Below are 14197 nucleotides of genomic sequence, written 5' to 3'. Positions count from 1 at the left end.
GGCACTCCTTGCTCTTTTAAAAGTACACATGCCTGTAACTTCCTGTTCATGCCTAAAGCATTTCTAGTTACACTTATAGTGCTGTTTTCATTTTTTTCTATTTCTGTATCACATTTTAATTATTTGGTTAATTTTACCCAGGTACTCCAATTGAAACATGTATGAAGGCAGCATCAGTATAGAACACAGATTTTGTCTGTCCCATCTTACTTTCCTCTTCCTTGGGTTTCTGACCCACAGAAATTACTGACATTATTTTTCATAATTTATTTTGGTTCTCTCATAGTTGAAAATACTGTGAAAGGCAAGCACAAGGTCCTGAGTTGGATCCCCGGTACAAAAAATAAATAAAATTATAAAAAATAATAAAATAAAAGCAATATAGTACAGTACAATACAATAAAATTTTTAAAATGTGAAATAGCTGTAGTCCTCTTACTCAGCAAAAATTATAATTGTGCGTAATCAGCATGTCTTCAGTCTGCCCTCTTGCTACAGCTAGTTCTTTTCGTGTTTTTCTGGCTCTTGTTAAGAATGGAAATTAGGGGGCCAGGGAGATGGCTCAGTGGAATAAGCGCTTCCCTGGCAAGCGCAAGGGCCTGAGTTCAATCCCTGGTTCCACCAAAAAAAAAGAATGGAAGTTGGCAAACTTCTTCAGTTAATATATTAAAATTCATTGCGTTACGCTCTGGCTTACAGAAATGAAGCAGTGACTTATATGAGGTAGACCTGCTGGTTGGCAGCTCGTATACTCTAGACAAAATATGGAGAAAACACAAAACATGGCAGTGAGAGCAGTGAAAACAAGGCGGGCGCCAGAGGAGTGAAGCGCACCCTTCAGCCCGCACGCACCGGCTTGGTCCTGAGTCCGCAGTCCTTGGTGCGCTGGAGCGGAGCGCGGGGAGGAAGGTGCAGGCTTGCTGATGTCCGGCCTGAGAAGGCAGGCGCCGGCTGTAGGAGTGGGCCGAAACGGGAGAGCACGGACAGAGAGAAGCCCCGGGATCATACAGTTGCTCCGATCTGAGCTGACGCGTGAGCTGGATCAGTACCGGGGACGCTTCCCACGATGCCAGTGAGCCAAGAAGCAGTCAGTATTCTGAAGAGCATGACAGATTTATTCCTAAATACTACTTTTGAGAACTTTATATTGTTTTCGAAGACCTTTTATTAAATTTAGAACTAAATACTACTTTTAAAATTTTCCATGAAATTGTAACCAGTTAGGTAGACTATATAAAAACATAGCTCCTATCTAGTGTATTGAAGCTATGTCCTGTAGTTTTGATATAGTCGTTTAGCAGTTCTATACTTTTCTGTAGACATCTTGGGTTTTCTGTACACATAACCTATAAATAAAAACTTTACTTTATCCCTTCCATACTTTTTTTTTTTTTTTTTTTTTTGCGGAACCAGGGATTGAACTCAGGCCCTTGTGCTCTCCAGGGAAGCACTTACTCTACTGAGCCATCTCCCCGGCCCCCTTTCATACTTTGTGGCTTTGACTTCCTTGGAGTTTTGTCACTCTCTTCATTGGCTGAGATGCCAGACTAACCCCAGAGGACATTGCCAATATGTAGAAATAGATTTAACAAAATATATTCAGAAATCTCTGCAATGAGAACTATAGTACAAAAAGAAATTTTATTTTGTTTATTATTTTATTTTTTGTGGTACCAGGGATTGAACTCAGGACCTTGCACTTGTCAGGCTGGTGCTTATTCTACCGAGCTATCTCCCCAGCCCCAAATGGCTTGCTTGCTTGCTTTCTTTTTTCTTTTTGGTGGTACTGGGGATTGAACTCGGGACCCTACACTTGCCAGGCAGGCACTTATTCTACTGAGCTATCTCAGCCTAGAAAGAAATTTTAGAATAAGTAAGTAAATATAATAGGCCTTTGAATGGAGACTCTAGTATTGTTAAATGTAGATGGCAGTGCAACCTCAGTCCCAATTCGGGCTGATGTAAAAATGCACACCTGGGCCCAGAGGCATATGCCTGTAAATCCTGGCACGCCGGGCATCTGAGGAGAGCAGCAAGCTTAAGCCCAGCCTGGACAACTTAGTGACTTAATGAGACCCTATTTTAAAATAAAAAGGGCTGGAGATGTACCGCAGTGCAAAGACTTTTGGTTCAGTGCACAGTGCTTCACATGAAGCAACACCCCCTTCCAAAAAACAATCCGAATGTTTCAGTTGATTCTAAAATGTGCATGCATGGAAAATGAAAGTCCTAGAAATGTGCAAGCATTCATTAGACATCACATGGAAGAACCTTGAAAAATACTATGTTATGTATAGGAAACTAATCACAGAGGACGACAGATTGTACAAGTCCACGTGCAGGATTGGTGCAGGGTAGGGAAATGGGAGGCAGAAGGTGTGTGCAGGGTCACTCGGGCCTAGAGGAAGGGATGACTCCTAGTGGATAGCAGTTCCTTTCTGAGATCAGGAAAATCTCCTGAAAGGCAGTGAAAATTGTACCACTCTGAATATTCTAAAATCCACTGAACTGTATTCTAATAAAATAAAATGAATGGTTATGTATTGATTGGAAGACAAGACTTCAAGTGGTAGCAATCAAGCCACTGTGAAAACAATTGAGACAGACATCAGATGCAGTAAAACTGCAGAAATAAACCCACACACGTGAGGTCAGTTGATTCTTGGCAAAGATACCAAAGCTTTGTGTGAGGAGAAGACATTTTTGGACAGACAGTGCTGGAACAGCTGTACCTACAGTTGGCGAAACCGCCTAGATTCCTAGTGCACATCTCACTGTACTAGTCACAACCTAAGTGTAAAATCTTAAGTTGTAACTTTTAGAAAAAAACAGAAAAATGTAACTGTAGATGATGTAATTTCTTAGTACACAAAAGGCAGTAACTGTAAAACTTGCAGCTTTCATCAGAATTTTAAATGTATGCCCATCAGGAGAATTTGAAAAAAGAAGGTTATCTACATGTGGGATAAAATATTCTCAATACGAGCGTCTCACAGAGGACTTACATTCAGAACCGGAGCATGACTGGCAGTCACTGGATGTGGTGACACGTGTGTAGCCAGCGCCGTGCGAGACCGGGGCAGGAGGCCCAGCCTGGACCCAACTGCATTATGTGCGCTTTGCATATGTGAGATACATGGGAACCTCAGGAGTATGTGAAATCATGTAGAATTTTTAAAAATCAGTTAGCTCTTTCCATACCTCTTACATTTCCATTTTGAAACTAGCACCCTACCCAAAGTTTTTTTAGAAAAATATAATTATTTTCCTTAATGAGTTATTAAATATGAAGTTATAAAGGAAGATACCATTTTAAGATCTTTAATATTTCTGTTTCTTATTGCAGCTGAAGGAATAAAATTAAGAGCCTCAAAAACAGTTTCCAATGGAACAGCTAAACCTGCTACTTCTGATAATTTTGTAAGTATAGTGTGTATTTACTAGAATCTCGGTTTTGTTTTTTTTTTTTTTTTTTTTTTTTTTTTTGTGTGTGTGTGTGTGTGTGTGTGTGTGTGTGGCCAGCTCAGCCCACCAGGGGCGGGGCTGGCTGGCATGTGGTGCTGGGGGATTGAACCGCAGTCCCTGTGCTTTGCCAAGCTTGTTCCAAGTAGGTGCTTTAGACCACTGAGCCATCTCACCAGCCCCTAGAATCTCGGTCTTTAATGGTGTGGAAAGCTATAGTGTTCCGTATTTAGCACCCTCTGTGAGAGACTGAGCTCTGGAGCTGGCCCAGGCCTGCTGCAGCGGGTCTGCTTCCTACCATGACTCCGTGGGGGCTCACAGTATGGGCGGAGAGGCTTCGTGGGAGGAAGGCTTGTGCTAGCTTTCCAGCGTACTGACTGATGTTACCGCCCTTGCAGATAACATTTGTTATCTTTTGGGGGAAAGACGTGTCATCTGTATAGTCACAAAAGTCAATGGATTGAAAATGTGAATGAAAGTATAAAATAGAGGCCAGGAATGAGTTTTAAATATTTTATGCATATCACTTATGTACAGAAATGATTATGAAGTTAAAGCAAAATGGAAATGCCAATCATAAAGTTGAGTACTCTGCTCTTTTTTCTTTTTTTAATCTTTGATTTATTTATTTAATACAGAGTCTCACTACACATCTTGGACTTGTGATCCTCCTGTCTCAGCCTCCCCAGTGCTGGGGTTATAGGCATGTGCCACCATGCCTGGTTTCAGTGGCTGGTACGGTGCACCCGGGGTTCTGGGGCTGGCACAGCGTGTGGTACTGGGCATCAAATCCTGGCCCTAGCACTTGCCAGGCAGGTGCTTAGACTGCCACACTATTTGCCCAGCCCCTTCTTTGTCTTTTTGAAACAAGGCCTCACTATGCAGTTCAGGCTGGCCTTGAGCCCACTTTGTAGCCCATCCTGGTCTCAGACTTGCAACAATCCTCTTGACTTAGCCACCTATGTGCTGGGATCACAGGCCTGTGTCACCATGCCTGGCTTTCTGCTGTCTTAACAATTACCTAGACTATTAATTATGTCTTGTAAGAATTTACATGTGCTATATATAAGTTATAGCAGAACAGATAATTAAAAGCATTGTTATGTATTGAATTTAATAATTCACCAATATTTGGTTGTAATTCTTTGTGTTCTTTGATAGGTTCATGATAATTTAGCTAAACTTTTCAAAATATTGCTATCATTTTATTTATCTGATTTTAGAGCTACAGGTTGAGCATCCCTAATCCAAAAAATTTGAAATATTCCAGAATTTGAAAATTTTTGTACATTTATCTGACACCACAAGTAGATAAGGCCACACTGTGAACCTTTGTTTTATACACAAAATTAATGGGTTGGGACACAGCTCCGTGCAGCAGTGTCTGCCCAGCAAGCACAAGGACCTGAGTTCGATTCCCAGTTAAAAACAAAAACAAAAAACCCACAGAATTATTACAAATACTATTAGAATCAACTCAGGCAGTGTAAGTAAAGTATACAGGACTCATAGTGAAATTCATATTCCAACTTGGAGCTGACCCCTAAACTATCTCGTCATGCGTGTGTACATACTGGCCACAAAACTTTTGGGTGAGGGACATTCGTCCTGTGGCACACTTGCAGGTTAGGGCTGGAGATGTGGCCCGGTGGCAAAATATTTCTCCAACACATGCAGGCTGGTTCTAATCCCCAGTGCTGCTATCATAATCATTACTAATGCTTCTTGTTGTTTATTAGGTATTTTCCTCTTAGTGATATATCTCAGTTTATTTTAAAGTTCATTATCTGAAAACATCAAAGTGACTTTATTTCTCTGACTGCATTTAGCACTTAACTGACCCGAAGTTGGTTTAGAGCTTGGAGGTTCCTTACTATTAGGAGTCTCTCTGTAGATAGGCGAGTGTGATTAATGCTGGAACTGGAACATCCTGTATAGCCAGATAAACAACGAAGATAAATTTTTATTTATACTTCAAACCGAAATATTCAGTGTACTTTTTTTCTTTTCTTAATGAAGTAACTTTACAACTTTCTGTTAGGATAACAAGAATGTAGGCACCCCAGCTGACCTGCTCTTCTTCATCTCCTAAAGGGCTGTGAGCACAGAGACAGTAGATGCAAATGATAGGCTTTGATAAAGCTAGATTACAGCAGAGCCTTGGTTTAGGAACTGGGTTCCTCCCCGAGGGCTGACGTAACTTGGGCTGTGTGTTCAAGGCTCAGGCTGCAGCCTCCAGAGTCTCCCCTGCACACAGCAGACCTCAGTGTCCTCAGAGGGACATGGGGCCAGTATGTCAGGTAACCCCGTCAGGACAGGATGCTGTGATGTTCCCTCTCAGACTCTCAGGGCTAGGTCTGTATCTGGGACCATGTGGAGGCACAAGTGGCCGGCATTCAGGAAACAGCGCAAGGCTTTGGTCTAAGTTAAAGCTGAAATTCTGGTCATAAATAACCCCATTTCTGCATATGTCAGGCTGATCTTAACTCAGGGGTCCATTGTATTTTTACCATTGTCCTTTTCTCTTGAAAAGTCATAAACTCATAAGAATTTGAGCAAGTTAGGCATAATAATTTCAGAGAAAAAAAAATCAATACCAATCAATGTTCTTGTTATTTTTTGAATTATAAGCAAACTATTTAGAACAGCTTCCAAGGATAAGAAAATAACAGCTGTGCAGTTTCTACTGTGGTTTCTTGGGACAAAAGAATAATAGCTGTGCTTCCAACTGAAAGCCAGAAAGCACAGAACTCTGAAATCCATTTTTAGTGACCCCATTTATGAAAGCATGGCGTCATTTCTGTGAGACACCCTGCATGTAGCAAGTAAAAGAACGTCATACATCTACATCTAAATGTGTAAATTTGTTACTCGTTCTAATAAAAAATTCTGCTTTCAAGTGATATGAAGCAAATACTAAATATATTTATTTCCACAGGATGAAGATTTGAAGTGGGTTGAAGAAAATATTCCCTCTTCATTCACAGATGTGTAAATATCCTCTGTTACAATCTAAATTAGGGGGCAACTGTCAGGGGCAGCTCTCACACCGTCAGATGCTGTGCAGACCCCACGCCTCTGGGTGCTCCTGAAGGCCCCTCACCAGTGGGGACGCTGCACCGAAAACCAAGTGGTGACTTAGGCTCGCTCTCCTTCCTTCCCACTGTGGACTGTGTTAATACTAGCCTTGATTTATAGCCATCAGGGTCATTGTTTTAAGTTTAAATGATGGAAAAGTTCAAACATGTAAAACTTTGAAACACATACACAGAGCCATAGTACGTATTGTAGGGATGTTTTTATTTTGCTTTGTGTTTGTGTAGGGAAGCTTTTGGAGCAGCAACATGAGCATTAAAAAAGATTTGTAGGTATTTCCTCTGGGAGCTTCACATTTCTCAGGTTTCTCTTCCTGTCTTACTTGACAAGAAATCTGGGTAGCTATTTCCACATTAAGGATAGGATATGTGCTTCCCTTTTTCTGCTTCCATCTGGCTGCTGCTTGGATAGTTTCTGTCTGATACTCCTTTTACCTGAAGAATTTCCATTCCTGTGTAAAAATGCTGGAAATGAAAGTGTCAGGTTTGTCAGAAAAGGTCTTTTCTTCCCTACATTTGAAAGGTATTTTTGCTGGGGAGAGCTCAGTGGCTTGCCTGACAAGTGCAAGGTCCTGAGTTTGATCCCCGGTACCACAAAAAAAGAAAAAAAGAAAGATATTTTTTCTGGGTATAGAATTCTCAGTTAGGTTTTTGTTTTTGTTTTCAGGACTTCAGAGGTTGTCACTTAAGTGTCTTCTTACTTTCAGAATTCCAGAAAAAAGCCTGCTTTAGTTCTTTGACCCCTCTCATAAGTTATGTGGGCTTTGATTTATGTGGTTAATTGGGTGACTTGAAGATTTTTCTTTTATTTTCATCTCTGTGAATATGATGATTCTAGGGGTGTGCACACACACACGTTTGGGTTTGAACTCAGGCCCTTGCACTTGCCAGGCAGGCACTTATTCTACTGAGCCATCTCCCTGGCCCCAACATGTATGTATTTTTGTTTTTCCTGGCAATATACCTAGAAGTGAGATTGATGGATTATATAATAGCTCAGTTAGCATTTTGAGAAAATGCTAAGCTCTTTTCCAAGGCAGCTGCTTTGTTTTTATTAGTAATATGTTAGGATTCTAGTTTATGTATATTATTATTATTCTAGTTTATGTATATTCTTGCCAGCACTTGTTACTGTCCCCCATGAAGCAGTATCATGGTGCTCTGGAGCACCTGGAAAGGTATTTTTGCTGGGTAAAAATTGTAGTAACTAAAATTCATGCATATCAAGTTTGGGCAGAACAGGAACTAAGGCTGACAATGCACTATTATACTTTTTTCTTGTGACAGAAAATATGTGCACATATTCTTTTATATTTACCCATATATTAATATTTCTTCTTTCCTTTCTACACATCTGACCAAAGATCTTTCTCCTGTAGCTATTTCTTTAGTATTCCTTGTAGCATAGGTTTGCTAACAAATTCTGCTTCATTCATGTGAAGAATGTATTTATTTTATTCTCCATTTTAAAGGCTAGCTTTGCTAGATGTAGGAATCGTGACTGACTCGCCTGAGTATGTCTCGCGTATCCTTGGTGACTGTCATGTTGTAGCTGTGGACAGACTCTTCCTTCAGGCCCTTCCTCAAAGCTCTGCCATACACTGAAGCTAAATGAAGCTTCTTGGAGTATTTTCGTACTCATGCCGTCTTACCCAGAGTTCCCTTCCTGAGCACAGGTTATGTTGTTTGCCACCTCATGACCTCCAGGCAGTGGAGTAATGAAACAGGAGTTAAACAAATGCCTGATTCTGTAAATAGCATCTTCCACAGTGGTGCTTGTCCCTCTTAAACCCTCACAGAAGCATGTAATGTGGGGGGTTCCTAATTAAATGGCAAATCAGCACTCAACTACTATTCCAGCTCTTCAAAGCACAGTTCACAGGATTGAACAGTCACTGCAAGAGGAGGTCCATTGTGTTTCTGGTCGCTCATCCACAGGTTTTTAGTCATGGTTTTCCGCTAGTTGTCAGAAGTAGCAAACTTGGCGAACTTGCCACATCTAGTGCAAAGATCTGCCGTCACCGAGAGGATCTAGGATTGCTGATTGCATGCTGTGTCTGTGTCTATTTTAAAAATTCAGTCAACCTTGAACATTTTTAAACAATTTTTTGAAGTACACACATCCTAAATAAGTATACAGTTTAATAAATTATTAAAATGAATACCATAGTGTAGTCAGCACCCAGATTAAAGAGAACACTGCTAAGGGCCTAAAAGCCTCCTACTTTCCCTGTCAGATAGGGAGCCTGCCTTCCCAGAGCCCTGCTATCCTGATAGCTCTGACTGTAGAGTCTTCTGTTTTTAAAAAAATTTTATCCCTCCCTGCTCTCCAGGTTTTTTTTAGCTGTGTAGTCTTCCATTGTATAAATATAACAAAATTTATTCATTTGGTTTGTTTTCAGTTTAGATCTGTTAAGAACAGTGCTGTGTGGAAAGTCTTCTCTATATCTGATAGTGAGCCGAGGTGTTTCCTTCTGTGTACGTCCAGGAGTGAGAATTGCTGGGTCACAGAGTAGTCCTGTATTCAAGGGTTTGCAGGCCTCACGTTTAATAACATTATCACTTTTCTTCCTTTGATTTCAGAGCTCTGCCGGTGTTAGTGGATTCAGATGAGGTAAAATATTTTTCCTTATTTGTTTTGAGCTGTCACAACAAGAAAAGAAATACCAGGACCGGGGAGATAGCTCAACAGCATAAACTCCTGCCTGGCAAACGCCAGGTCCCAAATTCAATCCCCAGTACCTCAAAAAAAAAAAAGTTCTGAAAGCTATCCTTTTAAAGATTATCAGGGGCTGGTGAGATGGCTCAGTGGTCTAAAGCACCTACTTAGAACAAGCTTAGCAAAGCACAGAGACCTCGGTTCAATCCCCCAGCACCACATGCCAGCCAGCCCCGCCCCCTGGTGGGCTGAGCTGGCCAGATCACACACATAAATAAAATTAAAAAAAGAAAAAAAAAATAAAGATTATCAGTTGAGCAGATGGGTGGAAACTATGATAAAGTGGAAAGGCTTTGTGGGTAAAGTCCGGGTTTCGTACAGAAGCAAGATAAATGCTTGCTGGTGTGAAAGAGGATTATTTATGAGATTTTTAGTGATTTTTCTTAAGAATTTGGTATATAGGTAAGAGTTTAGATTTTAAGACAGCAATTTTTGGGGGTAGCAAGCTGGGAATCGAACTCAGGATCTCACATTTGTCAGGCAGGTGCTGTGCCACTGAGCTGATCCCCCAGCCCCAAGACAGCAGTTTAATATCTGATACTTGCAGGTGTTTATTGGGGTGTTTTGTCTCACTTTCATAGTATGCACAGTATGATGATAGGGGCTTGAGAGATTGAAGAAATAAACAGCAGTGCATCAGGTGAACATTGAAGGTAGCTCGAGGCAGGAGGAAGCCCGGCATGTTGAAGGCTGAGCGTGCAGGCCCTCACTGGCACAGAGGCAGAGGGGAGAGGAAGTGCTGGAGGCCGCAGAGCCTGAGTGGCCGGAGCCGCACGCAGGCAGGTGGGGTGTGAGTGGCAGCCGGAGCCGATGGGACTGTCGCAGGCTGGGAAGGTTTGAGGTGGCTTGCTATTGGACGGTATGCTGAAGGCTTTAGAGCTACCAACAGCTGTGCCATCAAACTGCCTTTAGGAGCATTTAAATTCATCTGATGAATAATTGGCTTATGATTGCAAAAACACATGAATTGAGATGAATTCCTGGATAACTGCACCTAAGAGAGCTGTCCTGGCCCTTCCCTACCTTGTGCTGGAGAAGCTTGGGGCTCCAGAAACAGTGTCAACGTTTTTTTTTTTCCTTGTAGGAAATTATGACCAGATCTGAACTGGCTGAAAAAATGTTCTCTTCAGAGAAGATAATGTGACTGGAGCCCGCGTCGGTGAAGCCGAGTCACGGCAAAGGACTCGTCCCTCAGGCCTGAGAAAGCTTTGTGTGTGGCAGCGCAGCGAGCTCGTCCTGTGCCATCTGGGAGGCGCACATCCACGATGCAGGACTCGGCGGCGGGAGGCCGTGTGCCGCGCCTGGTGCCGGCGGGACGCCCATTGAGCCACCTGGACTTGGAGGGATCCGGGAAGAGTAGCAGCACCGTGGAGAGGCGTGCACGCGCCTCTCAGCGGCGGTGTAGGCTGGTGCCCTGGCTTCCAGCTCTTTTCTCTGGAAAACATGACAATTCCAGGTTTTTAAAAGTTTATATAAACAGGCCTGCTGTACTTTGCACTCAGCTCTGAGGGGTGGGGGGTGCGAGTCTGCTGAGGTGGTGGAGTGTGTCGGTGTCTCCATCTTTGGGATTCACAGATACGGGTGCGAAGGTCGTTTCCTTTTTCTTTCACACCGAGGGCACTTCACCTTGGCGCCTGGGCCTGTGTGTGTGTCTCATTTGCCCTCGTCGGAGGTCTGCACAGTGCACTTGTCTAGAAGTACTGCTGTGCACGTGGGTCCACGAGAGAAGGCCTGAGGGTCACTGCTAGAGGCCTGCTCTGGCCCATCCCACCGTCTGGCACGGGCGCGGCCACACGTCCAGCGACCTGGCTCCCCGCGAAGCCCCCTCAGCCAGGCAGGCCCCCCCGCTCCTGTGAGCCCTGCGGAAGCCGGAACTGTCATTTGCATCACCGTGGTATTTTCTTTTTCATAATAAAGACATATTTAACTAGGCAGTACATCAGGTTAACTTGTAATTTAGCAACTTTCAACCATGCTTTACACCTTATTTTGTTATATTATTGGGTAATGTGTGATTTGAAATTTTTTGTTTTAGTATCTTTTTAAAAAATACAGACTGTCCTAAACTTGAAAGGCAATTGAATGTAATATAAAAATGTGAACGTTTTGCTGCTTTCATGACCAAAGATGCAGGGCTAGTGCAGAAGAGGAGGGGCCGGTGGAACCTTCGTCTTGCTCTAAAGGAGCGCTTTCTTCATGGGTTGAGAGTGACCTCAGAATTTCTCTTGAGAAACATGAAAGTCATCTGCCAGACAGACACTTAAAACATAATTTTTTCACTGTGAATCCATAAAAACTAATTTTTTAATTTGTTTCTGAAGCCTACTTTTTTTGGGTACTTCTTTATACATGTTAAAGAAATTAGTAAAGATTTATTTCTATTCGTAGTGTCTCTTGAAAGATATTTGCAAATGTGTTTTCAATAGTGAACATCTGGCAGGGGAATGGTGCTGGCAGATGTTCTGGAGAAGGGCCTGGTTCTCCAGATGCCGTTGCCTGGGCTGGCCTTCCTGGGAGAAGGAGGGCTCAGAACAGCGTGGGTTCCATTCTTGAGTTCGGTTCCTGCCCGCCCACTCGGGCCCAGCTGAATGTCTGCGTTGGTTTGCACGTTGTCTGCCTTTAGCCTGGTTGGTTCGGACCAGATCAGACGAGGTGCCCGTCTAATCCTCCGGCCCTGGAGTCTGGGCACTTCGATCCCCGGCTCACCACACAGCTCAAGTTGAAATGTGCAGTGTGGAGGCCTGGGCTTGCGGCCACAGAGGGGCTAGGGCTTGGCGGGGCGGGGATGGGAGTTGGCTGTGAGGGCGATGCTACGGAAGCTGCCTCTGACACAGCCTCAGCCGTGGTTGCAGAGACTTGTTTCAGCCCCTGGCAAGACAAATGGTGTTGGTTGTGTGGGGTAGCTGCCCGCCAGAGTGCCACCTTTCTCCTTCCAAAGAAGCATCTCCTAGTCACCTCAGAAATGTTTGTAGAAGGGCATGTGCTCGCCTTGCTTTTGCGTCATCTGCTGATGCTTGAGGACCTGAGCTGAGGGTTCCTCTGGGCCCTTCTTAACCCCACATGTGCACAGGAGCGAGCACCAGTGCCGCGCCCGCGTGCCGCTGCCCAGCTCCTCCTGCCAGCCTCGGCCAGGCGTGGGGCTCCAGGGCTGCCCCCTTAGTCTTCCAGGGGCTCGTGGCTGCTCACCAGGGTGGGTCTCCCTGACGGTACGGGTTCAGCAAAACCTGTTTGGGGGGAAATGCTTACAAGTTCCTGCCATCCAGTCCATGTTAGTTTTGTGCAACATGTGAAATTTAAGAGGAAATTTTCATGACTTGGTTTAGATTAGTAAATATTTTCTTGGAAGCATAGTCAATTTATTTCAAAATTAAGGAAAAATAGGTGAATTATTTAAGCCTCCGAGATGTTAAGATATTCTCATACTTTTCCTGTAAAGAAAATAATTTTATCTTTCATATATTATAGAATACCAACCTTCTGTATTACAATACATGTTTGTACTCCTATAATGTCAATACTGGAAGTATTAAAAATTATATATAATGTTGATCTTTATACTCTCTCTTTGAAAGAGGTTTGGGTCCATCTCACTAGCTCTGCACTAAGGCGGAGAGATGTTCCACCAGGTTTATGCATCTGGTTCTGGTACTTGGGTCTTTATAGGGTCAGCAGCACGCAGGAAGCATACAGAACCCCAGGCCTTATCCTCCTAAGACATGGTTGGCGCCATGAGCATACCAAATGGATATATGCCAGAAGTAGAATTTGAAGATGTGCATATTATAGCGTAGGAAGTCAGTACTGTGTTAGAAGCTTCTTTAGAACTAGGAAAACATTTATTTGGGGAGAAAGTTTAGTGACTTAAAAAGTTGTATATTTTTATTTAAAAAGGCTAAATTATTCTATAATTTAGAGGTTCCTTTGAATGAAGGATTTTTTTTGAAAAATTGATGTATTTTTGTGCCTTAATATCTGTTTTACTTGTAATAAAATGCTTTGTGAAATTTTGGATCATTGGTTCTTGATGAATCGATTAATGCTAGGTTATGAAAAGGTGTAAGAAATACTCCAATAAATAGGAGTTTGTGAAATTCTTCAAAGAGTAGGCATGGTTACTTGAAGAGAGTGTTTAACGTAAGTATTAATAAGGGAAATTTTAAAACACCAAATTAACCTGAATTTGCTACTGTATATGTTTGTAGAATCCCTTTGCTATCAAAGTCTGATTGAATGAGCATGTTCATTAATGATGGTAATATAATTTCCTCAGTCTTTGTGAAAGGAAGTTCAACAACGAATGTAATCTCTGAATAATGTCATTTTTGGTGATGTTTTAAAAGATAACAAAATGCAGAATAAGGTTTCTACACAAAAATGTTTATTATAACATTACTAGTAAAGTTAGAGATAAACTGTAAAGGGTAGAATAATGAGTAACAGTTTAACCACCCTATGGAATATTATGCAGTCATTAAATTATGAAGAATTTATGTTTATATTTCATGTAATTATATATCTTTAAGAACTTATAATAGAGAAATATGTATAAGAAGGATTCAAAGGCATTTATATACCTAGATGAATGGGCTGGGGAGATAGCAGTGGAAGCAAGCACCTGCCTGGCAAGTGCAAGGACCTGGGTTCAATCCCCAGTACTGCATGTTGTGCTGGCTCTGGAACCCTGAGTGCACTGCGCTGGCCACCAAAACCAGGAGTGGTAGCATACATCTGTAATCCCAGCGCTGGGGAGGCTGAGACAAGAGGATCACTAGCTGTCCAAGCTGCATACCGAGACCCTGTACCCCAAATAAATAGATGAATCATTTAAATACATTAGACTGATAGATACAGAAATCTATCTACCTATATATATGAAAATAAAATAGAGAACAGATAGATGGCATTGTACCCAGAGGCACTC

The 14197-nt window shown here is 42.4% G+C and overlaps 1 protein-coding gene across 2 annotated transcripts in view; it reads left to right on the top strand.

Annotated features, from left to right (window-relative positions):
- The window catches only part of Tmem87b (transmembrane protein 87B), a 50181-nt gene extending 36898 nt beyond the window's left edge, over positions 1-13283 (top strand). For both annotated transcript variants that reach the window (XM_023717386.1, XM_004633230.2), the window contains exons 16-19: positions 3347-3420; positions 6401-6453; positions 9141-9171; positions 10361-13283. In XM_023717386.1, coding sequence (XP_023573154.1) covers positions 3347-3420; positions 6401-6453; positions 9141-9171; positions 10361-10420 — 218 coding nt within the window. In that variant the 3' untranslated portion in view covers positions 10421-13283. The remainder of the gene's footprint in view (positions 1-3346; positions 3421-6400; positions 6454-9140; positions 9172-10360) is intronic.
- Positions 13284-14197: the final 914 nt, after the last annotated feature.

The sequence above is a fragment of the Octodon degus genome, unplaced genomic scaffold (assembly GCF_000260255.1).
Source record: "Octodon degus isolate 3935 unplaced genomic scaffold, OctDeg1.0 scaffold00052, whole genome shotgun sequence".
NCBI lineage: Eukaryota > Metazoa > Chordata > Mammalia > Rodentia > Octodontidae > Octodon > Octodon degus.
Note: the sequence above shows the minus strand (reverse complement) of the source record. Positions and strands in the feature narration are given on the sequence as shown.